This window comes from Daphnia pulicaria, chromosome 8, assembly GCF_021234035.1.
Source record: "Daphnia pulicaria isolate SC F1-1A chromosome 8, SC_F0-13Bv2, whole genome shotgun sequence".
Taxonomy (NCBI): Eukaryota; Metazoa; Arthropoda; class Branchiopoda; order Diplostraca; family Daphniidae; genus Daphnia; species Daphnia pulicaria.
The window spans coordinates 794,440-817,621 of NC_060920.1; the positions used below are offsets into that span (position 1 = coordinate 794,440).

Below are 23,182 nucleotides of genomic sequence, written 5' to 3' on the forward strand. Positions count from 1 at the left end.
GGTAATATAACATGAATTGAATTCAAAAATTGAATGAACTGCTTTAAAAATACAAACCATTCGCTATAATCTTGAAATAGATGTTGATGGGACCAAATGTCGCCCGACGCTCAGACACTTAATTTCAAATTTATTCAGGATCGCTTTTGCATTTTGTTCCACTACCACTCACTCACCACCACAAGTAGCTAACTGGTGACACCAAATTCTTATCAGATATGGCATTATTGAATACTTTTGTCAATTCTCTCTCTGCATGAGATCGCGCAACTCAGCAGCATCCGCAATTGGCCAGCAACTGCCGCATCATGGTCTTCGTCCAGCATGTTTCTCCTGTCATTCGACGTTTAGCATTGACAGCGAGTGCGTCATTAATCCACTATCTGTTGGTTTGTGCAGTTACATTCGCTACCAATCTACCACAATCAACGCACGGTACGTAAGAAGTTTTATTGTATAATTACTGCTCTTTTGGTATTTCAGTGAAATTCAGAATAAGCTGTCGTGGGCTCGTGCTGGCCCGATGATTAAAAAAAAATCGGTTGCCCATAGACGCCCCACAGATTCTCTCGTGTCGTGACATAACTTCAAATATGACAACTTCTATGAGATTCACTAAACAATTGTCAATGTTACGTTAGATTATTAGAGACTCTTGGTCTATTCGAACAAAGCGATGTAATTATAAATTGTTATCATGAATGCGATACGGGGGCTAAAACACCTCTGCCATTTCGAGCGCCCGTCCCAGCTCCCAGCCATATAATGGAGAAAGTTGGTTTCGTGGATTACAACTAGATGGACACCTTACTGAAAACAGTGTTACGTTGAAAACTTGGAAGTTGGAATGGCCATTAAATTGTTTACGAGTTTTCCACGTGTCACCAAGCCAAGTATAGGTTGTGCCGTATATAGACCTTATTCCAATCAAAAGGTATGGGTCAAGCCGACCCCTTTGCGTCGCGTTGCAGTGTGAAAGGGTGCCGTGAACAGGAGATTTTATTTTGGCTCCAGTGTCTCCTATCTTTTTAAAAAGATAGTATCTTTTTTAAAATAACACCTCTTTTAATGAAATTTGGCGGAAAGTCTACTAGCTTGGCGCTAAATTTTTATTGTTTACGCCGATAGATTTTCCGCCAAATTTCTTTAAAAGAGGCGTTATTTTAAAAAAGATACTATCTTTTTAAAAAGATAGGAGACACTGTTTGGCTCCCCCCATGTGGCATGGGACTAGGCTTGTCGGGTTAATCGTGCCCGAGGGAAGAATAGGGAGGAAAGGAAAGTCTGGTCCCCTCTTATTCTTTCCTTTCCTCCCTATTCTTCCCTCGGGCACGATTAACCCGACAAGCCTAGTCCCATGCCACATGGGGGGAGCCAAAATAAAATCTCCTGTTCACGGCACCCCTTCACACTGCAACGCGACGCAAAGGGGTTGGCTTGACCCATACCTTTTGATTGGAATAAGGTCTTATGCATAGTTTATTTTTAAGAATTCCGAGAAGTGTAAATTTAAAACAACTAAGCCTTTTTTTCCATTTGTTTATTATTCATTTATAGTTCGTAATTTGAAACTATTTGGAAATTTTAATTACGAAATATTATAAAAAAAACTACCTTGTGTTGTGCTGCGCTATCTCAAACATGTTAGACCCAAATAAGATTTATTTACTTACAAAAATTAATAATTATTCATTTAACTATTGCGCAGAACAATTTTTTGGAATCTGTTTAGTGGCCGGCGCACCAATTTCATCATGGACCCAACTTGTAAATCCTTCGAATCCTTGAAAGATGCAGGCAACCAAATTTTCAGAGAAACATTTCGAGATGACTCGCTTTCGCCTGCCGTGTATCAACATCGGATGTGCAAAGCTTTACAATATTACAACAAGGCTGACAATTTGACTCGCAATGCCCAAGAGAAGTCGTCCATTTTGAAGAATATTGCCGCTACAAAGTTCCGCATCGGGGAGCGATTGTACACCCGAAAGTACCAGCATCAACAACCGGCGTTCGCAAACTTACAATCGACTCTGCAGCTAGAAAAAGAATTAAAATTTTATTTGGAAGGAAGTCTGGAAAACTTTGTCCAGGCAGCGAAAATAGGAAAACCAGTCCAAAACGCAGACTGGATTTCTAAGCTGACAGAAAGTCAACAAGAATGCGCTTATCTCCTCTGGAATTTCTTCTTAAAATCGTTGAAACAAGAAAAATTATCTGTTCTCTTTGGACGTCTGCATAAACTTTGCTGGAATCTCAATGGATTGACTCGATCTAGCTTTTTTCTCAAACTTGGCCGCTTGACATTTGAAAAGGCCATCGAACATCAAGATAACGGTAGATTCATTGAATCCCTGCAATTGCTGCGCGACAACTACCTCAACATTGAAGAAGCTAAGAAAGATAAAGACCAATGTGAAGAGGCTATCGAATTAGAAGAGTCCAACTTCATCCACTTGTCCATTGGCGAGTCGACTTTGGCCAGGCAAAAAGGGGATGACCTCTGGAGAGGAATCATGATGGATGAAGAGAGTATTCAAATGGAGTTGGTATGGGATGCTGTCGATTATTATGTCCAATCGATCGTCTTGTCTAGAGACAAATCGCTGGAAAGCGAAGCCATGGCTCACAGTCATCTCGGTCGACTTTACGAGTTGCTCAGATTCAATGACAAATCTCACGACCACTACAAACTCACCGTGGATCTGGTGGTCGCCATGCAGCCCAAGAATTTCAACGACCACCCTTGGTACAAACAAGCTCTGGCCGGATTACATCAGTTCCAGCAGCAACAGCAATGGAAGGAAAAAGAAGAAAAGGAGCGGGTTCGTGCTCCGATAGTTGAGGAGTTGAAAGATGTGTTGTACGAAATGAAACGAGCGTCGGCAAGATCAGCCGGGTCGCTGATAGACTTCATCTATGCCAATCATCCACCCAAAAATGGGCAACAGAAGTCAACTGATGGTAACTTGAAGACGCAATTGAAAATGGCACTATTACATTATCATCCCGACAAGCAAAATGTTGAAACTCATGGATTGAAGTGGATGGTCATGGCTGAAGAGATAACACTTTTACTAAATTATCATTATTCTGGATTTAAATGAACAGCAGCACAACACAATTAATTCATAGCAAAATCCTATGTCTATCAGCAAGGGCATCTTGTGATGCACATATTAGTCCTGCTGTGCCTTCTAGCTCGTATGAAACCCGAAATCTCCCAAAAATAAATTGTGATCCACTTTTTCAACAGTCGAATGAGCGTAGTTACGATATATAGTGAGTACTGAGTAGCACTGGGAATATTTTTGTATTCCCTTACTTATTTCTTAAAATTTTATTGACCGAGGATTCTTGAAACAAAAGACAAATAACTATTAAACCGTATAGGAAACACCAAAAATGTTCAACTGAAACAGTGAAACATGTCGCCTCTGCAGTATATACACTTCGAGAACCTACAGTACATCAGTACATCACTGTGATCTTCCGTTTACTATTATGTCTGTCATTTTTTCAAATGAATATCAACAACTCTTGGCATGTTTTTCCAGCGTGACTCTGCTCCTAAGTATCATTGCATATTTTGTAGTAGCTAGTATTTTTGCCCAATGTGGCCTCCATTTCCGAAAAGTGTTAATACAAAATGTGATCTACATTACCTGCTGGTTCTGATGTCTTTTTATTGCTAACCGCGTTGCTAACAGCATATATAGTAAGGCCTGTTAATATTATTTCGTTATTTATTTCTTATTTCTCATAAGTGTCAAATCTCATAATTAATTGATTTTTAATTCCTGATGCATATGGTCTCCTCCGGGGCATATATAGTTTCAAATCTTCAACAATCGAATAAAGAGGCCTGCCGAATTCACGAGAGATTGAATGACATGGTCAATTATTCATGGATCATTTTGGTTGAGACTGGCGCCGACGTGGACTCATCTCTTCGTTTTGGCGATCAAGTTTCCGGTATTCAATGAAAGTTAAGATGCCCAAAATGAAAGCTTCAAATAAAGTCAACGAAGCGTCGATTGCTGAAGAGTAAAAGCACTCGTTAAAATCAAGCATCAGCTGTTATTATAAAAATTGATTTTGTTTGGAAAAGTAACAAACTTTTTTGGAGGACAATTCTGGAGGTAACCGGAGGAATACACGGAACGACTCCGCTAAAACAAATTTTATTAAAAATAAATAAAATTGGGATTTTTAAAAAGATAGGCCTAATAAATTATTTCAAAATAGATTTTGATGAGACAAAATATAATATACCTGACGCTCAAGATGACAAGGACAAAATTTTGAAGTTTCATCAGCATAATCCCCAACCCAACTAATTGCGCTTTGTACTGAAAAAATATTAAAAATTAAATTGGTAAAACGGGAGTAACACATAATAATTTAAATAATTTAAAATGCGCACCAGAAAATTGATTGCAGTCAGTTGGGGAGCAAATGAGCGCGTGATGATGTTGAATGCCCACATGGCTAGACAAAAGCAAAAAATGTTCAAAACGTTCAAGAAAATAAATACACCATCCGGACCCTATATAATTCAAATTCAAAATTTCCCGCCTATTATTTAAATTATGTCGACTAATAAAATTACATCATTCTGTTGCCGAAATATACTTTGTCTCGGCGAATGACTTCCGCTTCAGTTAACAAAACAATCAACACAATGATGGCCAGCTGGACCAGCGGCATTTGATAGACCAGCGATTTAAGAACGCGAAGTCTTTTCCTTCAAATAAAAAGAAAATTAAATCGAACCCCACTAAATGTGTAATATAGTCATTTTACTTTGTGTAGTCGAGTTGACGAACGCAAAGTCCAACGCAGCAGCACGGCGGGAGGCAGAGGGACATGGGCGTGTTGGATTGCAACAGGTCCTCCAGCGCAGCCGATTGTCCGCCTTTGAAATTCAGCGTCAAGTCCACAAAGTGCATCATTGTGAAAGGCATAAAACTGTTAACCGACAATAACAAAATTTAGTTCAACCATTTTGTTTTTTAAAAAAAAAAGCCCGTCATAGCGCGGGCATTAACACTCAGCGTGCACACATTTGTTTGACGGTATCGCAAAGATTTCCGGCCCGCGGAATCAACAGAGTCATCAGTGCCAAGAAAGAAATTATCTAGAAAAACCGGAAACCGAAAACATATTTTTTGGGGAAAAATGAAAACAGACGTGACGTATAGAGAATGAAGCTTTCAACGTAAATACATATACACACATACCATGGGGAAAGAGGTAACCCAACATAAGAGTAGCCTGCGGTGCGGTGGGCTGTGTCGAATAAAGCCGGCAACGTTCGCAATGAAGAGAGCAACAAGTATCAAAGTGGTCACGCCAAATGTGATTGTGGAGATCCAGCCATAATAACCCAAAGCTGGTTGATTATTAATAAAAAATTTCAAAAATAATAATTAATTCGGAAATTTCGAATTAAATAAATAAAACGCTAATAAATACCTTCCAAGTGTTGGAGAACATTTGGAGGCCGAGTATTGAAAGTGAGCATGCTACAGTTTTCCTCCATGGTATCAGTGTAGTGTTACTTGAGCCGAAATAACGAATCAGAAAGATATGTAAATGCCGAAACGAAAATAGAAAGACGTTGCCGCTGCAACGAACTGGCAGGGAATGAGAATAACGCAGCCCAAACTCTTCTCCATAAAGAGCGCCTGTCCAACGGATAGAAAGTCTAGTACTACTATACTACCAGGGCCATATACACGTTTTGTGTTATTTACCTTGGTGTTCCCTTTTTCAGAATTGAATTGAATTAAGTCTCAGTCACGAGTGTAGCGGACATCTCTCAATCCATTTTTTTTTTAAATCCTAGGATGCATTCGAAAAATATCTGATGACGTATGCATAAAAGCTGCATTCTAAATTAAAGGTTGCCGATATTTTAGACAGACATTTACTTGAAACCTCATAAAAACATTTTTATGCCCTTTGGCACTCATCGTTTAGATGAGGAACGTCATGTCTGTTGACACGTCTGGTCGTAAAGTCAATTTAACATCCAGAAAAGAACTAGCGCCCGAGTGCAGCGTATACACCATACAGTGTACCGTTTTCTATTAAACGAGGACAAGGCCCTGAAGAGTGTGAGTTCATATTTACTCACGAGATGACGCGACATCTGACTAGTATTCGCTTTCACCATACCCAGAACGCAAATACGCGTTCGTTCTTTGCTATATTCCCTTTTTTGTTTATTTAAATAAACTCTGCTTAGTCGTCGTCCGGTTGACTAAAACTGTCTAACTGTGGATCACCTATGCCGAATGACCTCATTTTCTGAATGATATGTAGTATCAGCAGTTGTGGCCGAGTGGTTAAGGCGATAGACTTGAAATCTATTCCTCTCTGAGGGCGTAGGTTCGAACCCTACCAACTGCGATCTGCTTTTTATCATCTTTTTTTACATTATTAAATATTGATAAATCAAATTTAATGCAAAATATTATTTATTGCCCAAGTCCCGACATTTTAACAACTATTGTGAGTTTTAATTCTAATTGTGCGTACATTTAAATTTCCGATTCCGTTGTAAAAACCTAGCGAGCAACCTAACAAGATTAGCATTTTTTTTAATATTAAAAAGTAAAAAAGGCGTTTCAATAAACTATTTTAAAAGAATGGTTCAGTTTTTAAGTATAAGTTACAACGTTAATCAGCAAAATAAAAATAAAGCAATTGGAAAAATAATCATCGCCATTACCACGTAAATCACAAAAGAAAGCTAGGTAGAATTTTAGTTTTTTGTTTTTTCAGAAAGATATTAACATTCAGTATACGTCATGCCGTTATATGTATTAGTAGTTGGATTCATTTGACTCGTCGGCTCCTTGACAAGGACAGTGGCAGTGGGATGGGCATCAGAGGCCAGCAAGCGACGCTGAGTGGACGGTGTGTCGAGCATGCCGGCTTTTGAAGGGCGTTTCATCTCGGTGATGTCACTCACTTGGTAAACCAGGTAGAATAAAACGCCAAAAATGAGCGCTTCCAACAGGGACAATGCTGCGTCGATAGCTATTTTTTAGATATTATAAGTTATTTAATTACCAGTAATAATAATTGCTTTTAAATTTACATATTTTAGCTTACTTTTCCTCATGATTGTTGGCGAAACGTAAGGCACGATGCACGGAATGACATTATAGAAAATGAGGATTCCAAGAATAAAATTTTGTATCTTGAGAATGACTACGAATGCGCTCAAGACTTTGGTCCGCAACTGTATGAATTAGAAAATGTTGAATCAATTTAAATAATTAAAAATTAAAAAATATTAAATGATGAATACTAACGATGTATCTCTTCCACTTTGTTCTCAACAGCTGACTCAAGGCCCCATTCAAAATGTTGAAGCCCCAAATGCCGAACATGAATGCCAAAATGTTCAAAGCGGCGAAAAATTGGTACAATCTGTCCGATTTCTATAAAGCAATAAAAAAATATACTCAAGGTCCCAAAAATAATTCATAATTAAGAAAAGAAAAGTTTACGTTTTTTTCCAGGAATTCGGCGTGATCGAGTACGTTCATGATGACAATTAAAACAAACTGGAACACGGGCGCTTGATAAACCAATCCCTTAACGATACGAAGCCTAATCCTGTCAAAGTGAAAAAGATTCAATTGGTATTCATTCAGCTAAGTTGTAATTGCTCAATGCGATGTGTGTACTTGGTGAAGGTGAGATGACGTAAGCAGATGCCGAAGAAACAACAAGGCGGGTGGCACAAAGAAAGTGGGGCGTGTACCTCGACGACGTCGTTCAGAACGCCTTCTTCACCTCCTTGAATCAACAAGACCAGATCGACAAAGTGCATCAGCACAAACGGCAAATATCTGCGTTTATATTTTAAAAAGCCCGCCGTTTTATATTTCAGTAAAAACCGCAAAATTAAATTGACTATTAAATTTACATTTGTTTGACGATGTCGCAGACATCGCCAGCCCTGGGCACGAGAAAGATGATGAGCGACAATATGGAGACCACCATGGGCATGGAAGTGATCCAGCAGAGGAGCCTCCGTCTTCTCGCCGGACTCTTTTTGATATTTGTGAAAACGTTGACGATAAATAAAGTGATCAAAAGTATCGTACTGATTGTACCGGCGATTCCCACGCCCAAGGCGAACTTGCCCAACGCTTTTATTTGAACACGGGGATAAAAAAAAGTCAAAGATTAGATAATCAACAATGACGAATTTATCATAGCAGGTCCGTTGGTGATAAATAAGTTGAATATGCATTATTTTATTCTGTACGGGAGTTGTTACCTTGCAGCTGCTGCCCAATGTTTGGCGGAGTGATGTTATTGTATTGGAAATAACTGCAATTGTACTCGTACTCCATTTTGATTTCCAGCAGATGTCGATATAGCACAGATGAGGAAAATTAATTGCACTGGTAGTCGAGTGAAAACGTTTTAGGATATAATATAGAAATGTGTTACACAGAAAACTTGTAAGTTTAAACTGTGTAGATATGGTAAACTGAACACTATAATCTATCCGCCGATGACTGATCGGTCGCCTTCATTCCTTGGGCGCTATATACGCGTGTCTGTCGTTTCAAACACGGCAATCCCCCCCGTCTATCGTTCACTATCTGAGTGCTGGTTATTGCTGCTTACGCTCGTTAGTCGTGACGCTTTTACCGTTTCCGTCTGATATTTATTTTTACCGATTGCCCAATCACAACTACAGCTCTACAAACCGATTCGATATTGATAGATAAGGTTCTGAATATAGAGCAATTAAGTAGAAGCATTGACCAATAACGTATTTTTTTCTCTCTGTGCTTTCATCACGCGTCTATTTTTTTTATGGTCCAGCCGCCAACACTTGTGAGTGTGAACAAAAACAAAATTTGCGAAAATTTGTATTGATAAACAGTTGATATCATCCACTTTGAGCGAAAATTTAGTAAGTAAAAACATAAATAGTAAGTAACATTTGAGTAAATAAGGTAATAATAAGAATTCATTTGCTTCTAATCGATATTTGGAACAAATGGGGCATTTTTTAGTTCCATAGAACACTCTTCTTTTGGCGAAATTCACAGAATGTAAGTCATGGCATTAAATTTTGGCACTTTTTAAAAAACAGTTTCATGGACTAATTCGTTGATGGCTGGTCGCTGAGTTACAAGCGGCTCTTCGACGACATTAGCGGCTGAATCATTGGTGTGAGTATTTGGATCGTCAACGACATCTTTAAAGAAGCAGAAAAAGAGTATGCCAAAAATGAAAGCTTCAAGCATCGATGCCATCGCGTCGAGTGCTGCAATTGCATAAGGCTATTAGTACAGAAAACGTATAAGTAATGAAATCAATATCGTGAGCTCACTGTTCCATGTAAGAATTGGAGATTCATAATTGGTGAAAGTAAAAATGCTGATTAAAGGGCTATGAGCCTTTTGGAAACCAATGAAGCAAAGAAGTGCGTAGTATTTCTCCTGGAAAAAAGATGAAATCGAAAAAAAAATCATCACCTTCGTGAGAAACGCACAAATAAATTATATAATGTTTTTACCATAAACTTTGGCCATTTCAACTCGAGGGATGATGGACGTTTAGAACAGCGACATTTAGGCCAGGAACAGTCACAATGGGAACTGAGACCAACAATGAGAACATTGAAGAAGAACAATCCCACAGTTAAGGTAAAAATGTTCAAACCAAGAATGGTCCCAAAGGCTACATTAGTCGCCTTTACATCACAAAAATAAATGACGAATGAATTTTTAGAATTTCAATTGTGGCGAATTAATTTTATTTACGTCACGTTGCAGGACTTCAGCGTGTTCAAGTACGGCCATTAGAATGGTCAACAGCAACTGGGAGACGAAGGCCTGATAAATCAGCCCAACGATCAAGCGTAGCAGATTTCTGTTATTGAATGAATAGAAAAATGTCCAGTCGAATCAGAATGAAAATCAGTTAGATAACTAATACTTGGTGATAATGAAGGGAAAGAACTGTACTATGCGAAACGGTAGCGTCAACCAATACCACTGAGCATTTTGACGAATCAAATCGTCTAGCAGAACTTTCTCGCCGCCGCAAACAACGAATGTAGTTTCAACGAACTGCACCACAATAAATAGCATGTATCTGTTATCCAATTTCAACGAAAATATTTTTTAATCACGAAAAAAATCTCATGGACGAAATTGGAATGGAATCTTACGTGAATTTGACAGCATCGCAAGTGACGGCGGCTCGAGGAACGAAAAACGATGCCAATGAAAGAAATGAGATTGCCATTGGAAGGGACGTAATCCAGGCTTGGTGTCTTCTCGCCCATGACGGGTTCTCCATAATATAAATGCACACATTGTACAAATAGAGACAAAGCAAAAGGGAAGATGTGACTACTCCAATATATCCTACAGAAACCCAACCACCTAGATCTGTACACACAAAGAAAGATAAAAATGAAACAAAAATATAAATCTAGCTGTTTTGTTATTACCTTCTATGTTTTGAGCGACATTTGGAATACTGTTGGTGTAATTATCGCTGCAATTTTCCATCTTTCACGCATGAATGCCTTCCTAGAATTCTTAGAGTGGAAATGTCATCACCGCCCTATTTATTCCCACGTCTGTTAACCACATGGTTAACGAAAGTTTAACCGAGTTTAACTGTCAACAGTTGTCCACCGGTTGCGTCAGCTAGCGTTGACATCGTCAACTAGTAACAAAACAACCAATTGTAGAATACAAAAAAAACCCTAGGTCAAATATATTTGTTTTCTCTATATACCCAAAATCTCTTATCTACATAAGAACAATATGTTGATTGAACGGTTAATTGTTTTCCCAAATTATAGTAGTGAGCGGAGTAAAAAAGGAAACATAAACTTTTGTTTTTCTCTTTTTTGAATTAAGCAGCTAAGCCGATCGTCTGGAGTTCAACTAATTTCTTAAACACTCCGTCGGGGATGGACACGAGAGCTTCGTAGGTGCCCAGCTCGACCACTTGGCCGTGTTCCAGCACAGCGATTTGCGACGCCTTGCGGATGGTCGACAGTCGGTGGGCGATGGTCAACACCGTCCGGCCTTTCGTGACGCGTTCGAGCGCCTCTTGGATGAGCGATTCGCTCTCAGCGTCCAGAGCGCTTGTGGCTTCGTCCAGCAATAGGATGCGAGGATTCTAAAGCATTGCATAACAAAACATTCGAGTTATTACGCTTCAATGAATTTTCGACTGGTTTACTTTGACGATGGCCCGTGCGATGGCTATTCTCTGCCTTTGGCCACCCGAGAGGAGGACACCTCGTTCGCCGACGACTGTGTCTAGTCCCTGAGGACATTTCTGGATGAAGGACCAGGCGTTGGCCTCTTTGGCTGCTTGAATGACTTGTTCTTCGCTGACAGAGTTAGGATCGATCGCTCCGTACAGAATGTTTTCCCGTATGGAACACGAAAACAGAGAGGGTTCCTAAAATACGACGAAAATGTTTAAATAATTGTTTAAAGTCGAGACGATAAAGCTATAAATTACCTGACTAACTGTGCCGATGTTTGCTCGGAGCCATTGTGGATCCAAATCTTTAATCGAATGATTGTCAACCAGCACTTGACCCTAGAAATATTTTTTAAAAAATGCAATCCATGTAGTAATTAATTAAATAAACTATTTATTAATTTTTGTAAATGAAATTACGCTAGTGGGATCGTAGAAACGGAGTAGAAGTGCTGCTATGGTACTCTTTCCTGAGCCACTGGAACCGACAATAGCCGTCACCGACCCGGCCGGTATGCTCAAATTTAAATTGTTGAAAATAGGAACGTCGAATCTGGTCGGATAAGCAAAGCTAAGGTCACGGAACCGGATAGAGCCTTCGAATTGCCCGGCCGGGATGACAGGGCCACCAGAAATGGGAATATCCGGCCGTGTGTCAATCAGTTGCCAAATACGGGTGGATGCGCCCAGGCCCTTCATCATTTCCGAGTAAGATGAGGAGAGACCGCCCATCGAAATTCCGACATAGGCAGCGTAGAGGAGAAAGGCGGAGAGCTGGCCAACCGTCAGCGACGAGTCCGCTACCATCAAGCCGCCGTAATAAAGACCCGAAATGATGATTGCGTTTCCCGCGAACCCCGTCTAAAAAAATAAATTTAAATTTTCGTTTTGAATCTACAACTTTTATTAAAATAAATTAACTAAAAGTTGTTTACCAAAGCGAAAAAAGTTCCCCTAGCTTTCGCCTCTTTGTATCCAAGCGTGAGTACATGATCAATCTGCTCGTTGTAACGTTCGAATTCACGTTTCTCTTGGCCAAACGCCCTCACTGTCCGAATGTTTGAAATTCGTTCCTCGGTTACTTGAGTGGCTTGAGCTAACGCATCCTATTACCAATAACATACCAGTTAAATACTCGATTAAATTTGTAGGTAGCTGTTTTTGTTTTACCTGAACTTTTTTAGTAATTTTTTTGACAAAGCGGCCGTAAACAATGGTCAGTACTGCGACCGGTGGAACAATTGATAAACCGACTAGGGCTATTTGTGGAGACGTGTAAAACTAAAAGAGAAACTAAATTAAATGTTTTTCAATTTCTCAATCCAAATAAGTTTGTCTGTAAGAGCGTATAGTACCATCATGGAAATAGCGGAAACTACTAATGCACTAGATCTGATTCCATCTGCAAGGTTAGCTGTGACACACTTGCTGACTAGGGTAGTGTCAGTAGAGAGTCTGTTGACCAACTCTCCTGTTTGGTTCTTGTCAAAGAATTTGACCTGCAATTGGTTTCCAATAGGAAATTAGTTGAATCTGTTCAAACGAATAAAAACTGAATAATTACATCTTGTTTGACTATGGCAGCATAAACATTCCTTCTCATTGTCTGAGTGATCCTCTCACCTACGACAAACAATGATGGTGTAATTCAGAAGCTGAGACAATTTGGGTGATAATACCTGCCACGCTCATGAGATAAGTACGCCCAAAGTTACAAGCAGCTCCAAAGATGAAGATGCCAACGAGAATAAGTGACACATTTGTGAGGTTCTCCACCATGGATTCTTGATTGGCGCTAATGATATCTATGACCTTGCCAATAGCAAAAGGGATAACCATGGTGATTGCACTAGAGACAAACAGAAGCCCTATTCCACCTGAATGAGAGGAACGAGGAAAAAATCAATGTCTTGATCTCAACAAGTAATTCAGTAAAATATCTTTACCAAGCAATCTATATTTTTCTGGTTTAGCCAAACCGATGAGTCTGCGTACTTCTTCCGATTTCAATTTGGGTTTGACTTTCTCGGCTGTTTTCAAGCCGGCATTTCTCAGCAGTGCCGAAGAAGAGCTGAAAAATCGCCAAGAACAATTGACACCGCCATTGCTCTTGCTGGGTCTTGCAGGCTGAAGAGACCTACTTGCTAAACTGCTACATCTCGCTCGTACAAGAAGAATTACCTGTCTGGAGTTGGACGGTGAGGTAAGTAAATGAGAAAAGTAACCACAAATAAACATAAAAATCATTTCCAACAGGCAAATATTACTTTCGTCTTGAAATTTTAATTGTCACTTCTTCTGCAGCACGGAGGGATTTCAAAACAAATCCCACTTGCTCTTCAACTTTACATTTCGGAATGGACAGGGCTAACTTGTTGAATCCAGGGCCTCTCGTTTTTACAAAAGAGCACCTGTGTTTTCAACTTTTCCATCCTATAGTGACACATAAAATGTTATTCAGCAGTATATATTTTGAATGCATTGACGAGCCATAAGTACTTAGTTCCTTACACAGCAACAGTTGACAAGCATTATTGAAGTGCCCAAGTATTATTAGGGTAGATTCCACTCAACCTCTTAATTCCTATTGTCATGGAAAATAATTTTGCGGCAGAAGGGATGTGTGCATAGTATCACCAAGACGAATTTCTTTTAAAATGTTGAAAAATTTGTGCACTATTTCCTTAGAAGGTGTACGATAAATAAAATCTATCATTCACTAGCAACTAGCAAGCTTAAAAATCAAACGGTGTGGCAGAAATGTTGGCTGCCCGATTACTTGGTCACATTCACACCACAAACAAACACCACAGGTGTCAAAATCTCCAACGTCATTAGCAATTGCCATTTTTAAGCAGACTTGTCTGGACAGAACGGATCACTCAGGGACAATTACCCCGAGGCTTAACCATCAAAACATAAATAAAGCCAATGCCAAAAATGAAACAGTGGATTATTTTTTTAAAATCTGCAATTCATTTCATCAACCAAATCAGACCAAATAAAAAAAAACAAAAACATGAAATTAGAAATTTACATCACATGAATGTAATTTTTGAATGAAACAAATAGTAATTGCGAGCCCGAAGGGCGAAGCTAATAATCGCATACGCAGAAAAAAAAAGGCCATGTCACTTTGTCTGTATGTATGTATGTATCTAACGCTCCATAGCTCGGGCTTTTTACGACACATTTCAGACTTTTTGGTCTTAAAAATTAGAGAAAAATTATGCGGTGCGACCAGAACAAAAATAATTTCATTTACTTAATTAGTTCTCCTGTAATTAATGAAAAACTGCTAAAATAATTACTTAACGACTAGTGACATCTGGCGGTTGCGACTACAATTTTTTTACTTAATGACTGGTGACATCTTGCGGTGGCGACTACAACTTGTTCACCTTAGGTTTAAATTTCACTTTCCATATTTAACGTGCTTGTTATTTACTTAACGCGTTAAGTTTAAAATAACGTGTTAAGTTTAAAATTAATTTTTTCTTGTCGAATATTTTTTATTGAAACATATTCGTAATGGATGGTTAAACTTGATTAAAAACCACCAGATGTCCATAGCATCGCCGTGATGACGCAATTTTTGATGACCCAACCATGACGCAACATCCAGATTTGCATTTATGTTTTGCTGTTATTAGACTAAAAGATGGTTTTTTAAATTCAATTGTTGAACTTTTTGTGTTAAAATAGGAAAATATGAGTTGAGCAAACTAAACGTAAATAACTTGCAAGGATATAGAACTGTGACAGAAAAATCCTATTTTAAGACAAAAAGGTCTGTGAAGAAAAGTATGAATTGTGAATAAGTCCGACTTAACAATAGGCCTTGAATTTGTCATTTAAGACAGTTTTCAACTGGCTTACGACTATCCCTTCGCGGCGAGCTGATAAGCTTGCTTTTCTATCTTAAGAAAATAACAAATAAAAAGATGGATCAATGAATCGAATTTCATTATCCATCACATATAATAATTTCGAACTTTCAAGAGGAACGGAACCTTAATCAAAAAATTAAGAAATTATTATTAGTGGCATTGCCTTTTCCGTTCAATGTTGCAAGCGGTTGCAAGCAACTTCTTTCAAATGAAGTTTCGATTAATATAATCTAGTATTCTTTGCAGAAATATTAAACTGTGGGACGTTTCAGCGTAACAGCCAATAGTCAAAATGGGAAAAATGTTGCGCAAAATTTCTATACTGCGCATTAGTTCTATTGCGCAATAGTACGACGTCACGTGACATGCCCTATACTCCGGACCTTTAAGAGCATATTTAATTAATTTAAAATAATGCAATTGACTTGAATATAATTGAACAATATTCTTTAAAAGAAGATCTTTGATTTAAAAAAACTATTAATAATTTTTACGGTAAAATTTGTTTTGAAATTAAAGTTGAAAGGATCAAAAGTTGATTGCAAACGCCGCTTCAGACGTCGACTTCTATAAAGCCTCGATGATCCTGCCCATAAATTATTCGATAGTTTTGTCAACCTACTGCTGAATTCAAACTCTACTATAGAATACTATAGAATACTTCTGAAAGATGGAAAATCTTCTAGTTTGCTTTTTCGTATATGTGTGGACCATGATTCTTTTTCACGAAAGTGAAAAAAATGAGTCTAATTACCCGACCTCGGACATCAAGTCCGTTACCGAATTACCAGATGCCAAATTGGCCAACCAGGATCAAACTACCAAAATGAAACCTGGAACCCGATATCGTTCAGTTCTGTACACACCAACCGTCAGACTGAATAATCGCTTCAATTCTAACACTCTGCCGTCCATACCAGAGAACCAAGACGGGGAGGATTGCGCTGCCGAAGTTGCAAAGCTGTCGGCCGAATTGAAGACAACAAGGTACGAGTTGCAACAACATCAGCAACGGGCCCTATCTCTTCAAATACTTACAGACCAGATTGAAATCGAACTCATTTCCGTGAGAAAATCGCTGTCGGAAGTGACCACAACTAACGACCAACTTAAACGCCACCTGTCTTGTCTTACGGCAGAAAAGGACGAGCTTTTAGAACAACTTGAGCAGAATAAGATCACGACCGTTGATGCAATTGAAAAGGTTACAAAATCATACGAACAGCAGATGACGCAATTGCGTAACGAATTTGCGGCCACCAACCAAACCGTAAAGCCGTTAACAATGGAAGTTGGATGCGGATGTGTTGTTGAGGTAGCAAATAACTCCACACAGACCGGCCAGTCAATGACGAAAGAAGTTGCGTGTGGTACTGAAGAACTTGAGCAGCACGTGACCAAAGATGATGAAGACTATGGCTTTGAACTTGACATGAAGATGATGGAAGTCAATAAGAACCGTAGTCATTCATTTTATATCCCAACTCGTGAGCAAATCAAAACGCCCGTCCATCAGCAAGTCGCTTTGAAACCGCAAGTCTATTTCCCAGTCAGCGACATAAGGTACAAGAACAAACCGATAAGTGGCTATGTGGTCAACCCGGATGGATCTACCGTCACGTATGGCGAGGCCTTGAAATCAACGAAAAAGTTCAGCACGGTGGATCTACAACCCACTCAAAAAACGGAGGACAAGGTGAGGAAACCCGCCCAGGACGACCCCCGCACCATCATCAGTGGCCCAGTAAAGACGGAACAAGAACTCGTCGTCGTGTCCAGTCCCATTGAGGAAAAATCTCTCCCTGGCAACAGACTTTTACTGAAAAACATCCAAGGTGGCGATTATGGACGGATTGTTGGTAGCGGAGGATCAAACATCTATCGAATTGAAACAGAATACCAAATCGTCGTGAGCATAAGAGGAGCAATCGACGGCACCTATAAACTGATGATATCCGAAAATAATGAGGAGATGCGCAAAGCGGCCGCAAACGACATCATACGCGGATTAACAGTCATTACGGAATGTTCAAACTTTCAACTGTTTAAAAGAATTAAAAACTACAGGCTGTACGAAATTGGAAGAGAGCACTTCGTAAGAATCAATCGTACGTTGGCCTCTGACGGCATCAGCGGTAAGATGACCTTCATCGGGAGACTGAGTAGCTGCCAATCGGCTTACGCGGAACTGTTGGCCGAAGTCAACGTCTCGTCAATTCAACAAAAAAAAGGACCTAAGTAAAGGAAAGTCACGATACAATTAAAATGCCCTTTCCCCCCTCCCCCCCCCACCAAAAAAAAACAAACAAAACAAAACAAAACAAAAAAAAATTACTCTTTTCTATGTGCTAATTATGTCTTTATGTCTTTTATCTTATTCTTGGATAACAATATTGTTTCACGCAGTCGACTAGATGCCATGTCAGTCGCCTCCTTAATTGGAGGTGGCTGATGGCACTTCTTCTGCTATATTATGCTGCTATCTCGTCAGTTTCGACAAGTTTTCAATTTTACCATCTGAAATGGGAGAGGAGCGCATCAGGATAAAGTATCGCTATTTCCTATTTGTGAATCAATAATTCAATTGTCTTCCCTTTTGTGGGTTCAATAAATATTTTTCAAAATTTAAAGTGGGTAATTCTTATTATTTATAGGTAAAAAAACTGCGGTTTAGATTGTAAGCAGTTAAGTACAAAAGAAGTTCCATCATATGCTATTTCTGGCAGCGTTGCAGGCTACAAGTAAAATTCTGAGTGTAAGGCTGGGCTCTGGGCTGGGACATTGACTGGGCTAGGACATATGGACTTTGATCAATCATCAATGACAACGTACCCACGCCAGTACAAGTCTAACTTGTGGTCCAACTTATGATTTTAGTTTGGAGATTTTTTGTAATTTTATGAATTGTCACTTGTCAGCTCATCGTGATTCGTGACTCGTGAGGCCAATAACCAAACTCGAAAAACCAACATTGTTCTCGGACATGCGTTATAAGTGGTGAATATGCTTTTTTGAAAGAAACTTTCTCATTCCAATCTATATTGAAAGTATCGTTTTTATGTTTGATCATTTTTATTGCATTTCGTAAAATCTGAATCTCCAATGAGAAGTTACAAATGACAGTTATTTGTTATCACATAAGTTACATGTTAGAAATGTAGCTGCACATGTGATACTTCTCACACGGAAGTTAGCATTCTATAATCTGCATTTATTGCATTAATTGTGTCACAAAATGATACTTAATAGTAGCTAACATGCTGAATTTATTCTTTCTGTCTTTTTCAAGTGACTAGTTTTCAATGTTTTTATTTGCTGCAGGTAACAAGCGGAACACCACAATTTGTAAAGGATGGCTAATGTTGAAGGTGGAAGACTTCGGCAAATATCACAAAACATGCAAGAGGAGGTACACACCGTCTTAGAAGAAGGCTTTTCACATGCCTGCCAAAGCACTGCTGTAAAGGATCACCTGTTTAAAGCTGTGAGGCTTGAGAACAACGAGGAAGAAGTTGACTTTACATTTGGTGAAAAACTGTTGCTTCCTGATGCAAAAACTTTGAATCCTTTGAAAGTTGAAAACCTTGGAGATATCTCGATTCCAGTATCTGTTAAGGTATTGACTGTATATTTTAGACGTGTAACAATTAAGAAAGGTTTTTCTAATACTTTAAATGAAACAGGATCTTCAAAGGCTGAAAAAAATATCTGAAGGATCTTGTTATGGCAAACAACTGAACAAGATTTTGGACTCTTCCAAACGGCTGGCCTTGGAAATTAATTCTTCAAAACTTACCTCTACAATTTCTGATGACCTCAAGTTACCTTCACTGGCAATTCAACATCTTGGCCTGCCCTCTGAATTGATGGGTGTTCAAGCAAAGCTTCAGCAATTGATTTTGTATGAATCTGGCGGTCATTACCACCGAACCATGGAATACGAAAAAGAATATGGTATGTTATTTTTATAGTTTGGTATATATATGTATGTGTACTATATTGACTTAATTTCTTTTGTCTGCTAAGGTTCGTTTGGTACCATGATACTTCAACTTCCCGTAAAAGGCGGGCATGAAGGTGGACGTTTCAAGGTGGAATATGGAGGAAAGGAAAAAGTGTATGAAAACCACAAGGACAGCGATCGATGTTTTTATGTTTCGCTATTTTACGAAAACTGCGAACATTCAATGGAACCCATAACAAAAGGGTCAAAATTGACGTTAGTCTTTGATCTTGTTTGGGCTAATGCTCAACAACCGATTCCGAAAGATTTCCCTGTTTTTCTCACCGCCCTGAAAGGAATAAAGGAATCGCTCTCATCTTGGATGCTTCAAAGTGCAGACTCCCAAATAAAGAACATCACTAATTGCACGTCATCGAAAAAGTCAAATCCAGCATCTAAAATGGAAGCCCTGCCAGTCGCATCTATGTCTAGAGAACATTCGTGTAAAAAACGTTGTTCGAATTCTTTGCCTTTAAAAGCACTTAAAAAAGAAGACCTGGATGAAGATGAAGATCTGGATGAAGATGAAGATCTGGATGAAGATGAAGACCTGGATGAAGACCTGGATGAAGACCTGGATGAAGACCTGGATGAAGACCTGGATGACTTCAGGTATAGACCTCGTCCACAAGATAGCTGGAAAAATCAAGACGAAGATGAAGATGAATATTGTGATAGTTCCACTGGTTCTCCCCCGGAAGATTTTTCGGAAGAAAAAGATATTGGAGATCTAGAAGATGTTTTGTACTTTGTTCTCGAAGAGAAGTATGACGAAAATTACTTTGGATTTCGACGACTTCGGGGAAAAGACCGAGATGCAGCTCAACTTTTTCAGTGTTGTGGATTTCTGGACGTACACTTAGCAATTGTGACAGAGACCGTTACTACTATACGTGTTGTACCGAATTCGAAAACTGATTGGTGTGATTGCCACGCTTACAAGAAAGTGAAATCTTCTAACAAAATTTCGCGATGGTTGGATTCGGAAGATATCTCCAGGAAGTTGAGAATTGATATAAATTGGAAGGAGCAATGTGTTGGACCTAGTAGGAAGCTTCCAACAAAAAGCAGCAAAAAGATTGACTCGAAAGATAGACATTATACGTGTGGTGAAGAATGTTATGGATCGGGTGATACAACCGCTAACGAAAAATATATCCAACACTTTATTATGGTTATTTGGCCCAAGCGTGAATCGTTTCGGATGTATTGTCGTTATGGTCTTCACGCACTACTAGAAAAAATGGAATTCAAAAGTTCAACTAGATGGCTTAAAGAAAGAGTGCAAAAGGCCACTGGAGATTTACGAAAAGTCATTTCATTTTGTTCTTCTGATCCTTGGCACATGTGGAACCAAACAGGATTTGGCAAAGGCGAAGTCGCAGAACGCTTACTGCGTCTTTGTATTAACTTCCGAGCCCGCGAAGAAGGCCTTGCTCTCTTGAAGCTTTTGAGTGAAGACTTCCCATTACCACAAGAAGGAACCAGCAACATTCAAGAAACCTTTGAAGGAATCAAAAGTGAACAAGTTGCCAAGGCGATCGTTGAATTCGAGTGTCGAGTCAGTGGTAAGCATTATTTTGAATCTCCATAATCGTGTGCATTCGTTTAAAATTATTCTTTTGTTTGTTATAGGTTGGAATGACTGCGCTGATCTAATTGAGAAAATGATTTCTCCTAATCGAATCACCCAGCAGCTCATGCCCATTATCAAATTGGCCCACTCCTTCTTGAACTTCGATTGCTTAGAAGGAGCCAAATTAGTTGGAGATCGAGTTTCTTCCGCATTCATCAACATCGACAAACAGCAAGCCCGCAACCCCACTTGGCAGCAAACTGATATTCGAGCTTATATTGAATTAATATTTGCTCTAGAAGCCAATCCCAAAACTTCTAATCAAGGAAGAATGAAGTCGTTTTCATCATTTTTCTCCAAACTGGAATCTTCAATGCTGTGCGACCTTGTACAAGAGATGGCGGTTCAAGCTAGCTCGCAACGTAACGAGAACTCGGAATCTTGCAAGAAAATGTTTCATGTCGTGTTCAAAGCTCTGAATGACTGTGATCTTCGTTCTCCAAGTATCGAGAAAAAAGCAGTCGTTAACTTGATTTGCTGCTGCTTTAGGACGAGGAACGCAGAATTGCTTCGATCTTTCCTATCCAACATCGTCCGCGCTCACATCGCCTTTAAGGAAAACAAAACTCGTTCGGAGACATTATTGGAAGATGTAATTTCGTCTCCTGAAATATTGAATTTGGACCTTTCGTCTGACCTAGGCGAGATTTTTATGGAAGTGCTTGTCGATAGTCAATTAACTTCAATCAAGAAAGAAACATCAGGACCAGGCGATCCATGCGCGTATGGATATTTTCTGTTGTCATCCAAATTATCATTATGTTTTCAATTAGTGATTCACAGTGGGAAGAATTCTCACATACTCGATCCACGACGAGCGAAGTTAATTGCATCAATATTGGCACAACTGGATGTTAACCAATTGTCCAACATATTCAGTGATCTATTGAAAAACAACTCGAAACGTTTGAAAGCGTGTCCTTCCTACCCCACGATGATTTCTCTTATTGGCAATTCCTTGATAACGAAATTGAAGAAAGACGAAGCTCACGAGCTCTCTAGACGAAATCTTCTGAATGTGTTGGATGTTTTTATCGAGTCGGGTGTTGCATCATTAACACAATCTTTAATCAAGCAAGTCTGTGCCAATGAAGAATCTGGGACCCGGAGCCATCAAGAAAAATACGATTTGTTTGCTGGCTTAATTAGTACTCCGCGCGTGTGGGGAATACTGGATTCCAAATTGAAGCTGATCATCATGAAAACCTGTGGTTCTATCATACAAACTTGGATCGCCGATATCGAGAAGTTTTCAAAACGGAATGACATCCCAATTTGCATCCATTTTTTTTTCTTGCTCGAAAGAAATCGACTTAAAAATGAACCAACAATCGACGCTCAATTGTTTGCACCATTAATTGCCAAACTACCAGTTTCCTCACTCATGGATCTTGTTTTACAGCTACACCAATCGGAAGTCAAAACAATTCCAAATATCAAGAATTTTCCAGCCTGTTTCAATTTTTATCGCCAAGCGTCCAGGCTCTTCTTTACCATGGACTTTGTGCCACTTGTCAAGAACGAGGAAGCAATGCGCCTTTTGAATTTGCTCTTGTGGCTGGAAGATGAGCAATCTTGGCAATCGTTCGCAACAAGTGTTTCTACAGCCTTCCCATCAACTAGCACCTATATCTTTTTACGCCTCTTCCTGGACAATCCTGTTATCAAGCAAGCCTTTACAGATTCTAGTCTTGCTTTTGCTGCTTTCGCAACCATTGTAGACAACTGTTCACTGAAATCGGCGTCTTTGAAGGAACCACCATTTAGCTGGCACCAATCTGAAGCAGTTGTACCGAATCATCCTGAAGTTCAAGCTTTTCTTCGGTCCAGTCAAGAATGCATGACCTACACGAAGTTTACTGGAATCGCTGAGGCTCGCAATTTCGCCGCACAACTTATGAGAGGGTCTAAAAACTTCAGCGTTTCCGTTACTACGTCTGGCGCTGGCAAAAATTCCCGTTGCATCATTACGAAAACCCGTAAACATTACGAAGAGATCAATCAACCATTTTTTACCAGCAAAGGTGAATTGGAATCATTGGTGAAGCTTCGGGAACGCCTAGGTAAAGAGAATTTGAAGAAGAAACGTGTAACAGCCGACGAAGTCAGTGTCATCCCTTCACCTAAACGCAGCAAGGTCGAAAAAAAATGAAAAAATGTGTTTGTTTGCTTTAATTCAGAAAGTTCTTTGTTGTCATTTTAACTGAATTTGCGATGTTTCCCGTTTTATTGCGGAATTTCTCGAGGTTGTACCAATCAATAAATGTTGCCTGTTGCAGAGTTTCCTTTTGAATTATTGCTTATGTGTCGTCGGTTTGTTTTGGCTATGGACGCTTTCGTAGTTCTTGAACGAGTTTATTTAAATTAATGTCC

The 23,182-nt window shown here is 39.3% G+C and overlaps 7 protein-coding genes and 1 non-coding gene across 8 annotated transcripts in view; 3 read left to right on the forward strand and 5 right to left on the reverse strand.

Moving 5' to 3' along the window:
• The window catches only part of LOC124312357 (collagen alpha-1(I) chain-like), a 1,404,094-nt gene that overhangs the window by 138,325 nt on the left and 1,242,587 nt on the right, over positions 1 to 23,182 (reverse strand). The window lies entirely within an intron of this gene.
• On the forward strand, positions 326 to 3,134 carry LOC124312384. Its single transcript, XM_046776887.1, has 2 exons — positions 326 to 435; positions 1,709 to 3,134. The coding sequence occupies exon 2, from the start codon at positions 1,755 to 1,757 to the stop codon at positions 3,105 to 3,107; it is 1,353 nt and encodes a 450-aa protein (XP_046632843.1). The 5' UTR covers positions 326 to 435; positions 1,709 to 1,754; the 3' UTR covers positions 3,108 to 3,134.
• On the reverse strand, positions 3,676 to 5,670 carry LOC124312426 (organic solute transporter subunit alpha-like). The gene is made up of 9 exons (XM_046776933.1): positions 5,479 to 5,670; positions 5,244 to 5,395; positions 5,067 to 5,140; positions 4,807 to 4,971; positions 4,636 to 4,747; positions 4,427 to 4,549; positions 4,276 to 4,352; positions 4,120 to 4,172; positions 3,676 to 4,040 (listed from the first exon to the last, which is right to left on the reverse strand). Exons 1-9 carry the CDS (start codon positions 5,543 to 5,545, stop codon positions 3,913 to 3,915), a joined length of 951 nt encoding a protein of 316 aa, XP_046632889.1. The 5' UTR covers positions 5,546 to 5,670; the 3' UTR covers positions 3,676 to 3,912.
• Positions 6,336 to 6,417, forward strand: Trnas-uga. Its single transcript has one exon. It is a non-coding gene; the product is annotated as a tRNA-Ser (tRNA).
• On the reverse strand, positions 6,468 to 8,608 carry LOC124312409 (organic solute transporter alpha-like protein 2). The gene is made up of 7 exons (XM_046776915.1): positions 8,306 to 8,608; positions 7,949 to 8,174; positions 7,707 to 7,871; positions 7,527 to 7,635; positions 7,329 to 7,457; positions 7,126 to 7,255; positions 6,468 to 7,050 (listed from the first exon to the last, which is right to left on the reverse strand). The coding sequence occupies exons 1-7, from the start codon at positions 8,379 to 8,381 to the stop codon at positions 6,800 to 6,802; spliced, it is 1,086 nt and encodes a 361-aa protein (XP_046632871.1). The 5' UTR covers positions 8,382 to 8,608; the 3' UTR covers positions 6,468 to 6,799.
• On the reverse strand, positions 8,894 to 10,666 carry LOC124312417. Its single transcript, XM_046776925.1, has 7 exons — positions 10,505 to 10,666; positions 10,220 to 10,442; positions 9,985 to 10,143; positions 9,810 to 9,918; positions 9,563 to 9,739; positions 9,377 to 9,485; positions 8,894 to 9,310 (listed from the first exon to the last, which is right to left on the reverse strand). The coding sequence occupies exons 1-7, from the start codon at positions 10,563 to 10,565 to the stop codon at positions 9,126 to 9,128; spliced, it is 1,023 nt and encodes a 340-aa protein (XP_046632881.1). The 5' UTR covers positions 10,566 to 10,666; the 3' UTR covers positions 8,894 to 9,125.
• Positions 10,748 to 14,128, reverse strand: LOC124310688 (ATP-binding cassette sub-family B member 10, mitochondrial-like). The gene is made up of 12 exons (XM_046774645.1): positions 14,060 to 14,128; positions 13,548 to 13,699; positions 13,227 to 13,465; positions 12,960 to 13,157; positions 12,845 to 12,903; positions 12,636 to 12,779; positions 12,451 to 12,561; positions 12,216 to 12,386; positions 11,701 to 12,141; positions 11,539 to 11,619; positions 11,251 to 11,475; positions 10,748 to 11,187 (listed from the first exon to the last, which is right to left on the reverse strand). Exons 1-12 carry the CDS (start codon positions 14,126 to 14,128, stop codon positions 10,918 to 10,920), a joined length of 2,160 nt encoding a protein of 719 aa, XP_046630601.1. The 3' UTR covers positions 10,748 to 10,917.
• LOC124312275 lies at positions 17,980 to 23,089 on the forward strand. The gene is made up of 6 exons (XM_046776740.1): positions 17,980 to 17,998; positions 18,089 to 18,167; positions 18,492 to 18,786; positions 18,854 to 19,124; positions 19,197 to 20,741; positions 20,809 to 23,089. Exons 3-6 carry the CDS (start codon positions 18,523 to 18,525, stop codon positions 22,959 to 22,961), a joined length of 4,233 nt encoding a protein of 1,410 aa, XP_046632696.1. The 5' UTR covers positions 17,980 to 17,998; positions 18,089 to 18,167; positions 18,492 to 18,522; the 3' UTR covers positions 22,962 to 23,089.

Excerpts from the sequence above, each read along its gene's own strand:
- LOC124310688 (XM_046774645.1), bottom strand. The coding sequence starts at position 14,128 with ATGGCAATTGCTAATGACGTTGGAGATTTTGACACCTGTGGTGTTTGT. Across the intron at positions 12,142-12,215 it reads GGGGAACTTTTTTCGCTTTG|ACGGGGTTCGCGGGAAACGC; the intron begins GTAAACAACTTT and ends TTATTTTTTTAG. Across the intron at positions 11,476-11,538 it reads ACATCGGCACAGTTAGTCAG|GAACCCTCTCTGTTTTCGTG; the intron begins GTAATTTATAGC and ends GTCGTATTTTAG.
- LOC124312409 (XM_046776915.1), bottom strand. The coding sequence starts at position 8,381 with ATGGAGTACGAGTACAATTGCAGTTATTTCCAATACAATAACATCACT. Across the intron at positions 7,458-7,526 it reads CCGAATTCCTGGAAAAAAAC|AAATCGGACAGATTGTACCA; the intron begins GTAAACTTTTCT and ends ATTGCTTTATAG. Across the intron at positions 7,051-7,125 it reads GCCAACAATCATGAGGAAAA|CTATCGACGCAGCATTGTCC; the intron begins GTAAGCTAAAAT and ends TCTAAAAAATAG.
- LOC124312426 (XM_046776933.1), bottom strand. The coding sequence starts at position 5,545 with ATGGAGGAAAACTGTAGCATGCTCACTTTCAATACTCGGCCTCCAAAT. Across the intron at positions 4,550-4,635 it reads AAGTCATTCGCCGAGACAAA|GGTCCGGATGGTGTATTTAT; the intron begins GTATATTTCGGC and ends TGAATTATATAG. Across the intron at positions 4,173-4,275 it reads CTTGTCATCTTGAGCGTCAG|CGGAGTCGTTCCGTGTATTC; the intron begins GTATATTATATT and ends AATTTGTTTTAG.
- LOC124312384 (XM_046776887.1), top strand. The coding sequence starts at position 1,755 with ATGGACCCAACTTGTAAATCCTTCGAATCCTTGAAAGATGCAGGCAAC.
- LOC124312275 (XM_046776740.1), top strand. The coding sequence starts at position 18,523 with ATGGCTAATGTTGAAGGTGGAAGACTTCGGCAAATATCACAAAACATG. Across the intron at positions 18,787-18,853 it reads CGATTCCAGTATCTGTTAAG|GATCTTCAAAGGCTGAAAAA; the intron begins GTATTGACTGTA and ends TAAATGAAACAG. Across the intron at positions 20,742-20,808 it reads ATTCGAGTGTCGAGTCAGTG|GTTGGAATGACTGCGCTGAT; the intron begins GTAAGCATTATT and ends TGTTTGTTATAG.
- LOC124312417 (XM_046776925.1), bottom strand. The coding sequence starts at position 10,565 with ATGGAAAATTGCAGCGATAATTACACCAACAGTATTCCAAATGTCGCT. Across the intron at positions 9,919-9,984 it reads TTTCCCTTCATTATCACCAA|AAATCTGCTACGCTTGATCG; the intron begins GTATTAGTTATC and ends ATTCAATAACAG. Across the intron at positions 9,740-9,809 it reads CTGAAGTCCTGCAACGTGAC|GCGACTAATGTAGCCTTTGG; the intron begins GTAAATAAAATT and ends TGTGATGTAAAG.